The sequence below is a fragment of the Calypte anna genome, chromosome 1 (genome assembly GCF_003957555.1).
Source record: "Calypte anna isolate BGI_N300 chromosome 1, bCalAnn1_v1.p, whole genome shotgun sequence".
Classification (NCBI taxonomy): Eukaryota; Metazoa; Chordata; class Aves; order Apodiformes; family Trochilidae; genus Calypte; species Calypte anna.
The window spans coordinates 196,963,122-196,981,489 of NC_044244.1; the positions used below are offsets into that span (position 1 = coordinate 196,963,122).

Consider the following 18,368-nt stretch of genomic DNA (forward strand, 5'->3'; position numbering starts at 1 on the left):
ATGAAGGAGGGGTGAAGGGAGAGGGGGGATTTTTGCACCACTCTGCAGGGTAATGCTGGGGGAAGTGGATCTTCTGAGCTTTCAAACTGAGATAAAACCAAAGAGAGAAGTTGACTATTGCTCAGTGTCAGTGTGTGTGTTACACAAGGGATGTGGGTTGGGGAGGAGGAAGAGGGAGGGGGGAAAAAAAAAAACCAAAAACCAACCAAAAACACCAAAAAAAAAAAAAAAAAGAGGCTGAAGATTAGAAAAAGCAGCTTTTACAAAAACCACTAAAGAATGCATAAAGTGACCCTTGCACTTGTTGGTGTTGTTGGTTTTTTTCTCTTTTTTGTTCTTGCAAACAGATGAGGTGCTGCAGGGCAGTGGCCACAGCACTGATGTAAGACTTGTGTAGTTGCATACAATGTTGGACTCCAGATCTGGAAAAGAGCAAATGGATTAAAAAAAAAGGAGTTAGAAACAAGGATCATGGAATCCCAGACTGGTATGGGTGGAAAGGGACCTTAAAGATCATCTGGTTCCATCCCCCCTGCCATGGGCAGGCAGGAGGTGAACTCCATAAAGGATCTTCTGGAGACAAAGCATCACCTGGACAAAGGGATTCAGCAGCTTGGTTGGAAGGAGAGAAGCCATGGCAATGCTGGGGGTGGGTAATCATTCATAGAATTAATTAATCATAAAATGTGAGGGGTTGGAAGGGAGCTCTGGAGCTGATCCAGTCCAACCCCCCTGTCCCAGCAGGATCCCCCAGGGCAGGACACACAGGAACACACCCAGGGGGGGTTGGAAAATCTCCAGAGAAGGAGACTCCAGAACCTCTCTGGGCAGCCTGGGCCAGGGCTCCCTCAGCCTCACAGGGAAAAAGTTCTTCCTTCTCTTTCTGTGGAACTTCCCATCTTCCAGCTCCACCCCATTCTTCCTTGTCCTGTTCCTGGGCACCCCTGAACAGAGATTGTCCCCTTCCTCTTGCCCCCCAGCCCTCAGCTATTGATGGACATTCAGCAGATCCCCTCTCAGCCTTCTCTTCTCCAGCCTCAACAGCCCCAGGGCTCTCACTCTTTCTTCCCAGCAGAGATGCTCAAGTCCCTTCAGCACCCTCCCAGCTCTCCCTTGGCCTCTCTCCAGTAGATCCCAGTCTCTCCTCAACTGGGGAGCCCCAAACTGGAGCCAGGATTCCCAGTTTGGTTCCCTAAGGCAGAGGGGGAGGAGAACCGCCCTGGATCTGCTGGACACACTTTTCCTGATGCCCCCCAGGATCCCACCAGGACACATTGCTGAGCCCTGGGGAATTTCCTCTCCACTGGGACTCCAAGAAGCTGCTTCCCAGCAGGATATCCCTGGATTTGCACTGGTGGTTGGAGTTATTCCAGCCCAGGTGAGGTAGGGCAGAGTAAAAGCAGCACTTACATGAGTTGGCATGTGGATTTACCAGTGGGGGGGGACATAGCTGTAGGTGGGGGTTCCTTGAGCCCTGTACGTTGGCACAGAAACTGGATGTGCTCCGATGGCAGTGTGTTGTGGGGTGGTCAACAAGGTTCCTGCAAGGAGCCAGAGAAAGAAAGTTAGCAAAGGTGAGAGCTCAGTCAGGAGGGGTTAAAGAGTTCTAAACCCACCTGAAGCTCCAGGATGTTTTCCAGGCTACTTTCAGCCCTGAACTCCTCTTTTTCCAACCTGCCTTCTCCCTAAAGACCAACCTGCTGACACCTTCCACCTGCTGAAGGCACCAGGCTAAACTCACTGCAACCATCTGAAGTGTCTGGGGCCCAAAGTGGAAGGAATGAGAGTTATAAAAGATCAGGAGAAATCCCCAGACTTCCATGGGGAAATCAAGATGAGCTTTGCCACTCATCTCCCAAAAGCCATGGGAGATCTTTCCCTTCGTTTGAAGCCTCAGAGCTGAGAGCTTTGGGATGCAGGAGAAGGAGGGATCCTCTCCCAGAAGATTTGCCTGGTGAAGATTCTCTTTTTCATCTGCAGCTGATACCAAGAGAGATTTCAGGTGAAAATTATCATGGTGCCATCAGCAGATGAGGGAAAGGAGAACACAGCCCCAAACGTGATGGGTGCTATCTGGGTGCTTGAAGCAACCCAGAACCACAGAATATTTCAGTTGGAAGAGACCTCCAAAATCATCCAGTCCAACCTTTGACCCACACCATCATCTAACTACTAAACCATCTCCTTAAGGACCAGCTCCAAATGCCTCTTAAATGCCTCCAGGGATGGTGACTCCACCACTGTCCTGGCCATCCCAAGGCCTGACAACCCTCTTAGTGAAAAAATATTTCCTTAAATCCAGCCTAAACCTCCCCTGGTGCAGTTTCCATCCATTCCTTCTGGTCCTCTCACAGTTTACTAAGGAGAAGAGGAATTTTCCTCCTTGCTCCAACCTCCCTTGACGTAGTTGAAGAACCATAAGGTCTCATCTCAGCCTCCTCTTTTCCAACCCCAGCTCCTCAGCTCCTCATAGGACTTGTGCTCCAAACCCTTAATGAGCTTTTTTGCCCTTCTCTGGACAACTGTACACTCCATTTCTGGGTAACTTTACAAATCATACAACCACGGAATCACAGAAGGGTTTGGAATGGAAAGGATCTCAAAAATCAACCCTTTTGCAGTGAGCAGGGACATCTTCAAGCAGACCAGGTTTGCTCAAAACCTCATCAAGCCTGACCTGGAATGTCTCCAGGGATGGAGCCTCCAACAGCTCTTTGGGAAACCTGTTCCAAGGTCTCACCACCCTCATTGTAAAGAATTTCTTCCTAAAATCTGATCTAAGTCTCCCCAGCTCTAGTTTAAGACCCTTCCCCCTCATCCCATCACTCCATGTCCTTGTCCAAACTCCCTCCCCAGCTTTCCTGGAGCCCCTTCAGGCACTGGAAGATGCTCTAAGGTCTCCCTGGAGCCTTTTCTTCTCCCAGACACCCCCAAATCTCCCAGCCTGGCTCCAGAGCAGAGCTGCTCCATCTCTCCCATCATTTTTGTGACTTCCTCTGGACTTGCTCCAACAGGTCCCATCTTCTGGTGTTGAGAGCTCCAGAACTGGACATGGATGATACTCTAGGTGAGACCTCATAAAATCAGAGGGGCAGAATCACCTCCTCCAGTCTGCTGGCCTCATTTCTATTGATGAAGCCCTAAGGCAATTCTAAGCCATCCCATGTGGTTTGATTTTCAGTATAAGCCCCAGGAAATCTCTCAGAGTGGTTCTTGTCCCAGCCAGGCTGCAACATCTCTACTTGCAACAGGGATTTCACCCCATGCCAGGATCCTACTTCACAGCTCAGGCAGGCACAGAGAAGGTGGATGATGGATTTCTGGGCATAATTCAAGATGTAAAAGTAACAATTTTTAAAGAGAGAAACACAGGGCTGGGAAAAAAAAAAAGCCAACCCATATCCTCACTTAATGTCCTCTCAATTAATTGCAGGTTGAAGCAATCCTGCCCATAAACTGCAGAAGATTTGGGATATTACAAATCGTGGTTAATGTTCAGTTCATCAAACGAAAGCAAGACCATAAGTATGGCAAAAAAAGGAGCCTGAGAGTAGAAATACAACAAGATTTGAAGAAGGACAAACCTGGTGTCCTGGTTTGGGCCAGGATAGAGGTGATTTTCTGTCCTGTACTTTTGCTTTTAACTGAGTCTCTTTAAGTAGTTGCACTTGCTGAAATGAACAGCAAGTTTCTCAGACAGTGTGTGCTTCTGGGATTGATAACACGATGTTTATAGTTACTGCTAGAGACTGGTGTGCAGAGCCAAGGACACTGCTCAGCTCTGAGGGAAAACTTTTACCCTCCAGAAGGAGTAAAGAGATCCCACCTGAGCCCTCCTTTGGGGAGGAACAGACAAAATAGATGCCAGAATCAACCAAACAGACTATTCCATCCCATATACATCATACTTAGTATAAATTTGAGGGATCACAAGGGCCAAGCCAGACTTCTGGATTTCCGGATTTCCTGATTTCCTGCTTCCCTTCCTTCACCCAGCATCCTGGGAGGATCCCATCCATTCCTCTGCCTCTGCTCCTGATCCATCCCAGCCTGAATCTGTGTGTTCCTGCCTCCAGCTCCCAACTGCTGCTGACTCCAGGATTCCAGCCTGGATTTTCCCAGGGCTGCCCTGCAGCCTGGGTGGTGCCGTGAGAGTTATTGGGGAAAAAGGGAGGAGGAATGTGGTTTCCATTTTCCTGTCTATTTGTATAGATTGAGTCATTTTTCCTATTTATCATTCCTGTTTCATTAAAGTTGTGTGGTTTAGTTCCCAACCCATCAGTCTCTCTCCCTTATTCTCTCTCCTTTCTTTATCAAGGAGGAGAGAGACATTAATAGAGAGCAGCTGTTATTTGGTTTAATTGCTGTCAGTGTTAAACCCTGACACCTGGTTAATCCTCTACCTATGGAACACCCAGATAAAAGAATAATAGCTTTAAGGATGTGCATCCCTCTGGAGTCAGCCAAACCAAAGGTCTCCTCTGCTATCCTGAAACCTGAGCTAGATCAGCAGCAAATTCATTGATTTTTGCCCACAAAGAGGTGGTAACCAGCCAGAAAAAAACTACCAGAAGCAGCTGCAATCAAGGCTGCAGGCAGGATGTTGGATACACAGAGAATTTTTCATCCAGAACAAGTCTCTTGCCTGGGTTCTTTGGACCCATCCCACCCAAAAAGACGAAACCACGGTTCAAAACTTGGAAAGATTTAATTTTTTTGTTTGTTTGTTTGGTGGTTTTTTTTCCTTCTTACCTGCTGACATTGCCATGGTGGTCCCAGCAACCATCCCCATGGCCACACCATTGGTCCTGGGTGCAGCAACTGGGGCTGGGTAGATGGCTGAGGGGATGCTGTTGGGCTGCACCACGGTGGTGTGATGGATAACGTGAGGCTGAGCCGCGTACACGGGTTGGGTGTAATAAGCTCCCTGTTGGAAAAGGGGGGAAAAAAAAGAAAACCAAACCACATCATCTTGGGCATTCAAAAGCATTCAAAGCACTGATTCAAGCCTGGGTTTTGTTTAGAGACAGCCAGAAGCAGGGATCATACCATCAGCAAGGAGTGGAGATGCAGGTCCTGCTGTGGAAGGAGCACTGGGGGATTTTGGGGATGGTTTTGGGGTTGGTCCTGCTGGCAGCACAGCCCCACACCTTCCTCTCTCTGCTCCAGGTGGGAAATTGGAGCTTCCCAAATCCAAACCACAAGCCCAGAGCAGCTCCACTGTGACAGTTCTTCACTTTTTGACTTCATAGAATCATGGAATTGGTTGGGTTGGGAAAAAAACCTTTAAGATCATCCAGTCCAACCATTAACCCAGCACTGCCAAGGCCACCACTGCCCTGGGAAGCAGAAATGAGGCAACACCAAGTCCAAGGCTTCCTCCACCTCAAGCTTGCTGCTGGCCACCACTACCAGGTGGCAACCTCCTGCTGGGGCTGGGATCAGAGAGAAACCAGGGATGGGTTTGGACCACGACAGCTTATGCAGCTCTCACTTGATAGAAGTGGAAGGAGAAGAAAAAAGGTAAGAAAAAGGAGATGTTTTGGTCTCAGAGAGGCATGGAAAGACCTCTCCATGAGGTTGCAGTTGCTGGAGAAGTTGGTTATTTGGCATTAAATAGGAGGGGGAAAGCCAGACTGCTCCAAAGAGCTTATGATCTTCAGTGGCAAGGGGCATCAAGGTGATTTCCAGAGGACATCTGCCCTAAATTGCATCCCTGTGGAGGATCATGGCCCCAGCATGTAGCTGGAGGTGGTGGCAATGCAGGAGCAGAGAAGATGGTGCTGGAAACCCATCCAGGTTCTGGAGGAGGAGCTGCTCCATGAGGACACGGATCTGGATCATCCCTGGGGTGAAGTGACACAGGGGATTTTCCAGAGGAGGTGGCAGGAGGAGGATGCAAGTCAAGTGAGATGCCAGTGGCCACCAGTGAGTGGACCTTGTGGTGACCCCGAGCCATCTGGGGCTCTGAGGAAGAGGAGTTCTGAGAGCTGGTGAGAGTGGGGAAGAGATGGGGGCAGGGACCATCCAAAAGCCAGCAAGCCCTGGCAGTCAGGTGTGGGATTTTGGGGGAAGGGACCTGATTCCCAAGCTGACCAAGCCAGAAGGATGTCACCATGTTGACTCCATATCTAGACCATGCTAGACTCCAACCCCCATGCTAGGGCAGGTCTCATCCAGAGGATCCAACCCTTGGCATCCCAAAGCTCCACCACGTGCCCCTCCATCTCAGCAGGACGTGGGTGCTCAACCCCAGGAGGTAACAAGGAAGCCCTGCAGGAATTTTGGGCTGTGTTTCCACATGGCTGAGCAAGGCAGGGAGGTGCTGTGGTGGGTACCTACCTGGGTGTACAGGTTCTGCTGGGGATAGGCACTTCTGATGGGGTACATAGCAGTTTGGTACGGATTCGGAGACGGCGAGTAGGGAGGAGGGGCATTGTTACTCTGGGTTGGTGGGACCTTGTAGGGAGTCCCTGCAGTGTACCCTGGAAAAAGAGAAGAGCAAGTTAGGGTGAGGATTGACCTGCAGAGCTGGTGAAAGAATCCCAGAATGGTTTGGTTTGGATTGGATTGGAAGGGATCTTCAAGATCACCCAGGTCCAACCCTCCCGCCATGGGCAGGGACACGTTCTCATGGTTGCTCCAAGCTCCATCCAACTTGGGCCATCCCACACATCAGCATCCTGAGATGCTGATTCCCAAGCTGACCAAGCCAGAAGGATGTCACCATGTTGACTCTACTGCACACCAACCCCCATGCTAGACCAGGTCTCATCCAAAGGATCCAACTCAAAGCATCCCAAAGCCCTACCACGTGCCCCTCCATCCCACCAGGACATGGGTGCTCAACCCCAGGAGGTAACAAGGAAGCCCTGCAGGAATTTTGGGCTGTGTCTCCACGTGGTTGAGCAAGGGTTGCTTGCTGGGCATCACTCAGAAGGGAGGAGATGCCTCAAAATACACTTGCATCTACTGACATGCCATGAAACCCACCAAGTCCTCCAAGTCCAGCATCCAGCCCCTGGTTAAATGAGGTTTAGGTTGGATATTAGGAACAATTTCTTCCCCAGAAGGCTTGCCAGGCCCTGGCCCAGGCTGCCCAGGGCAGTGGTGGAGTCACAAACCCAGGAGGGATTTCAAAGCCCTGGAGCTGTGATGCTGAGGGTGATGTTTTTTTCCTGAAATTCCAAAAATTTAAATCTTGAAATTCTGAAAATTAGTTGTGGCCTGGGCAGTGTTGGGTTAACACTTGGCCTTGATGCCCTTAAAGGTTTTTCCCAACCAAAACAATCTTATGATTCTAGTTTTTTCCTTCTCCTCCCCATATTTTTGTCATGCCACCTTTACTCATGGTGTGATCATAGAATCACAGAATGCTCAAAACTGAAATTTAACTGCTGGGTGCTCTAATTTCATAGCATGTTTTGGTTGTCCCCTGCCTACATCCCCAAGGAATGACCAGGAAACAGCAACACTGATGATCCAAACCTTCCTGTGAGGTTGAAAATGATGGATGCCTTTAAATATAAATATTATATATTCATTTATTTCATCAAAGTGGACATTGCCAAGCAGTCTCCTCCCCTGCAGAGGAAAACTGAGCCCATCAGCTCACCTTGCAGGTGGGACAGACAACCACAAATGATGCTCAAGCACCTTCCCTCCCATCCTGCCACTAAGAGAAGCTCCTCAACCCAGCATCCCACCAGGCTCCTTTGCTGGAGCTTCCAAGTCCCATTTTGACACTTTCCCAAAAGTCTCAAGAAACTTTCACTTTTCTTGCAGCATTTGGGAGATGCTGAGTTTATGAGGACAAAAAAAAAAAAGGAGGAATAACTTCCAAAATGTGGAAATTTATCCCCCAAAATAAAACCTACCCTCATAAAAACCAACCTCTGGGATAATGTGTGGTCTGCTGGCTCTGGAGGTCTCTTGGGGGTTTTGCTGCTGTTTCCATTAAGTTCTGAGCTCTCTGGTGTTTCTATAATTATACTGTCCTTCCAGGAGGAGCCAGTGGTACCAGTTCAAGCTTCCCTAATGCAAGTCTGATCATATTTATCTTTCTTTTTTAAAGGCTTTCCCTGGAGTGAAGACATCCCCTAAGGATCTCTTCTCCTCTGCATCCTTTCAAGGTACCCTTTTACCTGTTGCCTTGAATATTGTGTTGACTTCTATCCCCTCCACTAATTTTGCTCTCCCAAATAACAGAATCATTGAATTGGCTGGGTTGGAAGGGACCTCAGAGATCATCAAGTCCAACCCTTGATCCTCTCCCCCCGTGGTTCCCAGCCCATGGCACTCAGTGCCACATCCAGGCTCTTTGGAAATAGCTCCAGACACGGAGAATCCACCCCTTCCCTGGGCAGCCCATTCCAATGCCTGATCACCCTCTCCAGAAAGAAATTCTTTCCAATCTCCAACCTAAACCTCCCCTGGCACAACTTGAGACCATGGCCTCTTGTCTTGCTGAGAGTTGCCTGGGAAAAGAGACCAACCCCCCCCTGGCTCCAACCTCCTTTCAGGGAGTTGCAGAGAGTGAGGAGCTCTCCCCTGAGCCTCCTCTTCTCCAGCCTCAACACCCCCAGCTCCCTCAGCCTCTCCTCACAGCATCTCTGCTGGATCCCTTCACCAGCCCACTTGCCTCCTTTGGACCTGCTCCAGCACCTCAATATCCTTCCTAAACTGAGGGTCCCAGAACTGGACACAGGACTCAAGCTGTGGCCTCCCCAGAGCTGAGCACAGGGGCAGAATCCCTTCCCTGGACCTGCTGGCCACGCTCTTCCTCAGCCAGCCCAGGATGCCATTGGCCTTCTTGGCCACCTGGGCACACTGCTGCCTCCTCTTCAGCTTCCTGCCAATCCCAGCTCCCTTTCTGCCACTCTGTGCCCAGCCTGCAGCTCCCCATGGGGTTCTTGTCTTGAACCTCATCCCATTGAGATCAGCCCAACTCTCCAGTCTCTCCAGGTCCCTCTGCAGAGCCCTCCTGCCTTCCAGCTGATCCACACTCTCCCCCAGCTTGTGGTCATCTGTGAATTTGCTGATGATGGACTCAATCCCCTCATCTAAATCCTCACTCAAGATATTAAACAGCACTGGGCCCAACACTGATCCCTGGGGGACACCACTAGTGACGGGCCGCCATTTTGATGCAGCCCCGTTCAGCACCACTCTCTGGGCCCGGCCCTCCAGCCAGTTCCTAACCCAGCACAGAGTGCTCCTGGCTGATCCATGGGCTGACAGCTTTTTCAGGAGAATCCTGTGGGAGACGGTGTCAAAGGCCTTGCTGAAGTCCAGGTAGACCACATCCACTGCCTTCCCCTCAAATGAAGGGTTTTAAGCAAGTCTGTCATAAAACTGTGTGATTCACTTTTTGTTACCTGGCAGCAAAGCACCAGAAGAGCAAACACAGCACCTCAAGGACCAAACCTACCCTGAGGTCCAGGGATCCCTGCCCCAAGGACGTGTGGTGCCTGAATTCACCACAGGAGCAGAAGTGGAGACTCCTCCATCACCAAGTCACCCAAGGAAGTCACCTCCAGCCTCACCACCCTCCTGTTTTTCACTCTTATGGATGAAGTTTGTTTTTTTTCTGTTCTGAACTCATTTTTTTTTCCAAACCAAGCCCTTGGAGGCTGCCAGCTCCCAGCACCCCAGCTCCATGTCCTTCTGAGGAGCACCTGGAGATGTGGAGCAGCTCAAGGCCACGTGGTTTTCCCTTTCCCTGAATGTTAACACAGGCTGAGGTTTCCCAGCTGCTGAATCTTGGACAATTTAGCTACAATATTAAAAAAGGTATTAAACATCAGAGTCCAGACAGATGTCATCTGCCATGTTTATAAATTAGGGGAGGGAGGGAAAAAAAGAAGAGAACAATTTGCTGATAAAAACGAGGCGTAATCAAGTTTTAATGACAGGAGATGATGGATGCTCCTCTAGGAAAAAAATGTTTGACAGCTAATTTTAGAGCCTGGTTATGACTATCTAACACCTTATCAGGATTAGGAGGTTGGCCTGCCTGAGCTTCCCCCACTCTGCAGTTCAGCTGGGGTTTTAAAAAGCAATAGTGAGCCTTTAAGCTCCAACTTCTATTAAAATTGCTGATTAAATGCCTCGTGCCCCTCTAGAAAATCTCAGCCTTCTTGATCCTGCAACACAGAAGTGCCCTGAATTGCTCAGATAAAATTTTCTACCATAGCACAAAGGCTTTGGGGGCAGGGGGTGGTGTGTGTGCAGGAAGGGCTGAATTCTGCATCACCATCTCAAGGTCTTCAGCCTGGGGACACATCACCCAGGAGTGCAGTTCAGGCTGGGAATGAAATGTCCCCAAGCCCATCCTCTGGAAGCAAGACCAAGCTGCAGGGGTCTGGTTGAGGGAAGTGTGGATCAGCTGGAAGGCAGGAGGGCTCTGCAGAGAGACTTGGACAGACTGGAGAGTTGGGATGATCCCAATGGGATGAGGTTCAAAACGGCCAAGTGCCGGGTCCTGCACTTTGGCCACAACAACCCCAAGCAGTGCTACAGACTGGGGACAGAGTGGTTGGAGAGCAGCCAGGCAGAAAGGGACCTGGGAGTCTGGATTGACAGGAAGCTGAAGAGGAGCCAGCAGTGTGCCCAGGTGGCCAAGAAGGCCAATGGCATCCTGGGCTGGCTGAGGAAGAGCGTGGCCAGCAGGTCCAGGGAAGGGATTCTGCCCCTGTGCTCAGCTCTGGGGAGGCCACAGCTTGAGTCCTGTGTCCAGTTCTGGGCCCCTCAGCCCCTCAGGAAGGAGCTTGAGGTGCTGGAGCAGGTCCAAAGGAGGCAAGTGGGCTGGGGAAGGGATCCAGCAGAGATGCTGTGAGGAGAGGCTGAGGGAGCTGGGGGTGTTGAGGCTGGAGAAGAGGAGGCTCAGGGGAGAGCTCCTCACTCTCTGCAACTCCCTGAAAGGAGGTTGGAGCCAGGGGGGGGTTGCTCTCTTTTCCCAGGCAACTCTCAGCAAGACAAGAGGCCATGGTCTCAAGTTGTGCCAGGGGAGGTTTAGGTTGGAGATTGGAAAGAATTTCTTTCTGGAGAGGGTGATCAGGCATTGGAATGGGCTGCCCAGGGAAGGGGTGGATTCTCCGTGTCTGGAGCTCTTTCCAAAGAGCCTGGATGTGGCACTGAGTGCCATGGGCTGGGAACCACGGGGGGAGTGGATCAAGGGTTGGACTTGATGATCTCTGAGGTCCCTTCCAACCCAGCCAATTCTAGGATTCTATGATTATCAGCCTCCTTTAGAACACACACCCTGGGTGAGCACGGGCAAATTTGGCCTAAAAAACCCTTTCCTGCCCCATATCTGCTGATTTGGAGATGTGAATCTCACCCAAGCAGAGAGGTGCAATGAGGAGAAGAAATCCCATCCAGGCATGGGTTGAACTCCAAGGAGATTTTGCCAAATAATACCTAGGTTTCTCGGAATGACAAACTGAGGCTTTTCAAGTATTTACAACTTCTTTACATCTGGCCTGGCATGAAATGAAGTGTGATGTGAAGCCCATGCACCACATCTGGGGTTGAGCCTCTCCTTTATAGAAAGCCTGGGACATCCCTCTCCCAGGATCAAGTCTCTGGGAGGCTTATAATAGGTTTATTTTTAATCATTCTATTAATTAAAAAAAAAAAAAAACAACAAAGGAAATATTTCTTCCCTCTCTCATTCTCTAAATGATTTAATTTAGCAGCAAAAAGGCAGCCTGGAGCAGGTAAATGCTGAGGAACTCTTCAACCCAAATGCTCATGCATGAGTGCTCTGGTCCCTGCCTTGCAAAAACCGTGGGTCCTGGAGAGTTATTTTAATATCTCATATTTTTTTTTTGTCTCCATACATGAATTTCTCCAGATTCCAGGGGTGTTTGGAAGCTTGATTTTACCATTTTGAACCCAGCAGCACTCCCACCCCAGGCTTGCAGCACATCTCCCACTAACCATGCTCCAGTTTTAGCAGGCAAAGTGAGGGCAAGAATAGGCAGGAGCAGCTGGGCAGAGCCAGAAAACACCCCCCATGCCAGGGGAAACACCCAGAGCCTTATCAGGGAGTTTATCACCCCTCCTAGAGGCACTTTTTGGGCATAAGATTACAAGGTTCCACCTGGAAAAGCCTGCTTGACTGCTATCCCTAAGCAGCATCTCCTCCTCCTGCCTCTCCTCAGCCAGTTTGAGTTAAAAGGTGGGAATTTCACTCAGGGTTCTTGAAAATAATAATTTTTTAAAATTATTTTGGGATTTTTTCACCTTCAAGGGAAAGAGAATCTCATTTTTTTTCCCTGCACTCAACCACAGACCATCACCACTGCAGACATAAACCTGCAAACAACCTTGGGTTGCTCCTGAGGACCAAACCATCAGCTTAAAAGAAGCCTTCACCCTTCTCCACTTGACTTCCACCTCTGAAGGAGCTCCAGGAGGATTGGTGTTCTCCTTTTCCTGCTCCTTCATGGTTACAATCCATGGAACCAGAAAGAAACAGGGATGATGCTTTGTTGTCAGAACTAAGAAGGAAACTGCAGCAACACAACACTCCCACCAGGCAGTTCTGGCAGCAGAAAGTGATGGATCTGCTACGTGGCACCCCTAAAATCTCCAACACCCTCAATGAGTACCCCTAAAACCTCCAACACCCTCACCTGCACCTCCACGACCACCGAGGATCTCACGCCTGATCCCAAAGAACCCCATCCCCCCGAAAAAAAACCCAAAACCCACAGGAAGGGAAGGCCGAGGGGCAGGAAACAACCAAGTAAAACCCCAGAAGAAAAAGGTTTATTTACTGAATGCTGCAGAAGAAGCCTGATAAGTTCTGTTCTCGGTCCCGGTGTCCACCGGGAGGTGGAAGGTGCCCTCCGTGGCACAGGAGGAGGAGGTCTGGGGCCAGGCTTGCTTCATCAGAAGTGTAGCTTGAGTGGAGATAGAGAAGAAATGTCACACACAGAGCAATGAAGAGACAACTTCCCCCATTTAGGTCACATTTAAACCCCTTTTCCTGCCCTCTTCCTTTCCCCTCCCTGCCCCCCCGTGCTTTTTCCGGACAAATCGTTGGGAATTTCATACCCTAGGTCCTCTCTCCCCCCATCCATGGAGGGGATGGTTTGCAGAGGGCATTGCAGCAAACCAGTTTCCTGCCCCAAATGACTGGTTTGCTGAGCTAAGGGACCTGTAGGAAGATCTACACCTGGAGGATGTGGCCAGCAGAGCCACCACTCCCCCCTCAGATGTCACTGTCAACCTCTGTCCATAGGGACCATCCACATGGATCTCCTTTTTCTCAGCTGGAAAACAAGCTCAGCTTGGTGGGCAAGGCCTTTTATGGACAGTAAAACCCTCTGAGATGCTTGCATGGCAGGTACCACCAGTAGGCAAGGTACTGGTGGTTGTCACCATCCCATCACAGTCTTGGGTGATCCTTAAAAAAACTCTGGAAAAGACAGGCAGGAGAAGAAGGCTTTGGGCAGGTCACCCTAATTCCCAGTTTGCAGGAAAAGTATTCAAGGAAGCCAAGCCAGAAGAATCTCCAAAGCCAAATCTCACGGGGTAGGAGAAGGGAACCAGCAGAACTGAGTCACTTTGTGGGTCTGAAATCTTCTGAAAAAAGGAAAAAGGGCTTAATTCTGACTTCCATAACCATCACCACACCAAAAACTTTCTGAAGCATCTCTATGGAGAAGGCAGATCACTAACACAAGCCTTACAACCAGGTTACTCCTTGGGGTTGGAGCCTCTAAGCCTCTTTTTCTTTCTCTTTTCCTTTCCCCTGAAGCCAGGAAACTCCTGACTTTGTTCCAGACTGATCTCAGTGGTGGATCTCACCATCCTTGGTTTAAGTCCCACCACCTCCCAACTTTTGAAAGCCTCAGCCAGTTCTTCCTGCTTATTAAGAGCAATTAAGAGAGAAATTAACTCCAGGTTTCCCATGCAGGATGTGTTTTGCACACCTAGCTACTAAGGAAAGAAAACCAAGACAGGGTTGGTCAATCCTCAAGAAATCACCTCTTGATTAAACCTTGGTGTGAAGTTATGGAGGGTAAAGGAGGTCAAGTCAGTGCCATGGTCTAGCAACCGCAACGGTGGTTCAAGGGTTGGACTTGATGATCTCTGAGGTCCCTTCCAACCCAGCCAATTCTATGATTCTATGATTCTAAGTGATGCAGCTGTTGGAATCCAAGAAAATCATTGATTCATGGCACCTGTAAAGGAATTTTTTGTGAACACAGAAGGTGGAGTTTTGGTGTGCCCTCCCTGCACCTCTTTATTGATCTCATCAACATCTCCAGAAGGTTGGAGGGCAGGGTTGTTGTCCCCTTGTCCCCTTTTCCCTGCTTGGGGGGCACAAGGGGAAGGCAGGATTTTCCTAGAAGTATGGTAAAGAGATGTGGGATCAGATCTGCCAGCTCAAGAGAATTCAGAGAAGCAAAAAGAGAAGGACTTTTGGGCAAGAGCAGAAGGGAGGTCTGATTTTGGGGGGTAAGAAACTGGTTCTGACAGCAGAACCAGCCAAGCTTGGACAAGGTCATTTTGGGGCAGAAAGAGGAGGTTTTTGGGAGGCCTGCAGGAGGACTCAGTGGGTTCCTTGCCCTCCCATCACCACCACATAAAGATATTTTAAAGCTTCATTTCCTAACATCTTCTCCCAGGCAAAGGACTGAATGCTAAACCCCACAGAAAGGACTCCATGACTTGGTCAGGGCTTGTAAATCCTTTTTGCATCCCCCCCCAAAAAAGGACAATGATATTTCAACCCCCTCCAACACTTTCTCAGACTCTGGATTAACCATCTTTGAAAACACCACTCTAAATCTGGAGCACCACAGGGCTGGAAGTTGGGGACAAAGGATTGAAGAGGCCATGGAGGGATCAACCCAGAAGAAGAAACCCTGCTCTAGGTTTGGTGCTCCAGGAAAACCTCCTGAGATCCCTCTTGTAATGAGGGACAGAAATAAAGGAGCATGGAGGAAACCCAGCAGTGATGTTTGACTGGATGGTAGGGCCTCCATCAGCTCTCTGGAGATGTTTCTGGGTGCAGGATCTGGCTGGATGATGCTCCACAGACTGCTGGAGACATGGAAGCTCCCAACTTTTTTCAAGAGAAAATGAGATTTGTGAGCTGGGAGAGATTGAGAGACCAATTTCTGCTTCAATCAAGCACTGAGCACGTTCTGCTCCAAGCCTGTGCTCCCTCCTGAAGGTTTATGGGTTATTAAGGATTTCCAGGCTGCCTTGCTTTATTTTCCATGGTACATTGAACTCCTGAACATCACACTGGAGAGCCAAGCCCCAGCACTGAGACAGAAATATTCCCTCACTTACATCACTCTTCAAAATCAGATTTATTTTTGCCTTGGAAATTCAGCCAGGTTTTCATCTCCCAGATTGATGAGACAATTTATTGTGAGGTGAGATGAATCCTTCCTCTGTGGTTTCTCCTCTCCACATTAGACCTGACCACAAAATTGAGGCAATTTGGGTCTGAGATGGAAGGAGCTTTCCACAGCCATGCATGTCCTGTACATTAAATCCTGGATCCTTGGAGAATCCATCACTTAAAATCACACCAAAGGTGACCCAAGGAGGATTCTAGGAACATGAACATCTCCTGCTCCTTTGCAAGGGCTACAATTCACAGAGGTTACAACCCAGCAATGACTATCACAGAAAGTTTGGGTTGGAAGGGACCTTCCAGCTCCTACAGTTCCAACTTACATGGGCAGGGACCCCTCCCTCCCTCTTTGTTGATTTTTCTACAAAGGAGGGAAAATCAGAGCCATCCAGTTGCTGGAATGTTCAAGGACACATGGGAGAACATATTGCCTGCTCCTTGCTAGATCATAGAATGGTTTTGGTTGGAAAGGACCCAAAAGCTCCTCCAGTTCCAACCCCTTCCATGGGCAGGGACCCCTCCCACAGCCCAGGTTGCTCCAAGCCCCATCCAACCTGGGCTGAGACACTGCCAGGGATGGGGCAGCCACAGCTTCTTTGAGCAACCTGGGACAGGGGCTCAGCACTCTCAAATTCAAGAATTTCTCCCTAATGTTTAACCTGTATCCCCCTTCTTTATGGTTTAAAACCCTCCTTGTCCCATCACTCCATGTCTTTGTCCAAAGTCCCTCCCCAGCTTTCCTGGAGCCCCTTCAGGCACTGGAAAATGCTCCAAGGTCTCCCCAGAACCTTCTCTTCTCCAGACTGAACACCCCCAACTCTCTCCCCCTGGCTCCAGAGCTTCTCCAGCCCCTGGATCATCTCCATGATGTCCTCTGGACTCCCTCCAACACCTCCATCTCCTTTTTTGTGCTGGGGATTCCAGAACTGGACACAGTATTCCTGGTGGATAGTACTACCTAATATCTGATATTACTACCTAACATCATTTAAGGTCTCCATCCAACCAGGGTCTTCTGGGTTTGGTTTAGACTCTCACCTCTGCTGCTCATTGAAAAAAAAAAATTAAAATTAATTGAAAAATGCAATGGAGTTTTTATCCATTATCTGTGGGACAATCCGGTGGTGGGAACTGGGTGAGCAATGGGTCCCTGCAGCACTGGGACTGGTAATGTTCAGGACAAAATGAAGTGGAAAAGAGAAAGAGCAGGAACCAGATGTGACTGAAGAAAATTCCATGAATTAACTGGAGCACAGAATCACAGTGAGAGGATGCAGGAGATGATGCAGTGTCCAGGACACAGATGCTTCTTACTTCCATCTGCCAACCTTTTGGTGGTGGATACAGCCTCAAGACTCATATAAACTTTGAAATAAACTTAATCCCTCAGGTAGCCCCATTCCTCTGTGCCTCAAAACATCAGTGCATAGTTCCTAGAAATAAAATTCCTAGAAATAATCCCTATCCATGCAGAGTTCCTAGAAAGCTTTAACAACCCCATGCAGTGCTACAGGCTGGGGACAGAGTGGTTGGAGAGCAGCCAGGCAGAAAGGGACCTGGGAGTCTGGATTGCCAGGAAGCTGAAGAGGAGCCAGCATTGTGCCCAGGTAGCCAAGAAGGCCAATGGCATCCTGGGCTGGCTGAGGAAGAGCATGGCCAGCAGGTCCAGGGAAGGGATTCTGCCCCTGTGCTCAGCTCTGGGGAGGCCACAGCTTGAGTCCTGTGTCCAGTTCTGGGCCCCTCAGCGCCTCAGGAAGGAGCTTGAGGTGCTGGAGCAGGTCCAAAGGAGGCAAGTGGGCTGGTGAAGGGATCCAGCAGAGATGCTGTGAGGAGAGGCTGAGGGAGCTGGGGGTGTTGAGGCTGGAGAAGAGGAGGCTCAGGGGAGAGCTCCTCACTCTCTGCAACTCCCTGAAAGGAGGTTGGAGCCAGGGGGGGGTTGGGCTCTTTTCCCAGGCAACTCTCAGCAAGACAAGAGGCCATGGTCTCAAGTTGTGCCAGGGGAGGTTTAGGTTGGAGATTGGAAAGAATTTCTTTCTGGAGAGGGTGATCAGGCATTGGAATGGGCTGCCCAGGGAAGGGGTGGATTCTCCGTGTCTGGAGCTATTTCCAAAGAGCCTGGATGTGGCACTGAGTGCCATGGGCTGGGAACCACGGGGGGAGTGGGTCAAGGGTTGGACTTGATGATCTCAGAGGTCCCTTCCAACCCAGACAATTCTATGATTCTTTGATTCTATGATATTCACCCCACCTCAGGGGACCCACTCATGTCCCTTAATACTCAGTGGGCACCTACAACAGAGGATATTTCCGAGCAGTTCTGCATGGAAATGGGATGGACTGTCCAGGGAAATGATGGAATCATCACCCCTGGAGGTGTTTAAGGAGAGGTTGGATGTGGCTCTTAGGGCCATGGTCTACCCAACGGGGTGGTTTTAGGTCACTGGCTGGAATTGATGATCTCAAAGGTCTTTTCCAACCTCAATAATTCTGTGAAAGATGCTCATGCTTTCCCCCTGCAGAGCATCGTGTCCTCCAGGGAAGCAGGAATGGAGGCTCAGAGCCTCTGTCCCACAGCCTTGAAAAACCTTGGAATGTCCCAGGGTCACTTTAAAAGCATCCATCCCACTCCACCAGGGCACTGAAGCAATGGCTGCAGAAGCTGCTTCTCTTCTGCATTATTAATAATGCAGTTACAGCCTGAGCCAGCCATCCAGCTAAAGAGTGAGTGCCCTACTTTCAGGAAAAAATAAAATAAAATAGAAAAAACCAGAATAAGCTGTAATGAAGGAAGCTAAAACAAAACAACCAGCTCAGGAAGACAGATTGCCTGGGAGGTAACATAATTATATATATATTATGTCTCTTCTTAATGAAGAGACATATTATTTTCTAGTATTTTATTTTTATATTATTTTTTCAGCTGGCTTGCCTTGTGTCTCTGGGGGCTCATTTTCACATCCTTGAAAGGTGTTTGGTTTTT

General features: G+C 49.4%; 1 protein-coding gene across 1 annotated transcript in view; it reads right to left on the reverse strand.

Moving 5' to 3' along the window:
* Positions 1-327: 327 nt before the first annotated feature.
* Positions 328-18,368, reverse strand: part of FAM168A (family with sequence similarity 168 member A) — a 105,377-nt gene continuing 87,336 nt past the window's right edge. Inside the window, exons 3-7 of the mRNA XM_008495793.1 lie at positions 12,786-12,911; positions 6,343-6,485; positions 4,753-4,927; positions 1,411-1,541; positions 328-422 (exon numbers count right to left, since the gene is read on the reverse strand). Of these exons, the coding sequence (XP_008494015.1) occupies positions 1,429-1,541; positions 4,753-4,927; positions 6,343-6,485; positions 12,786-12,911 (557 nt within the window). The 3' untranslated portion in view covers positions 328-422; positions 1,411-1,428. The remainder of the gene's footprint in view (positions 423-1,410; positions 1,542-4,752; positions 4,928-6,342; positions 6,486-12,785; positions 12,912-18,368) is intronic.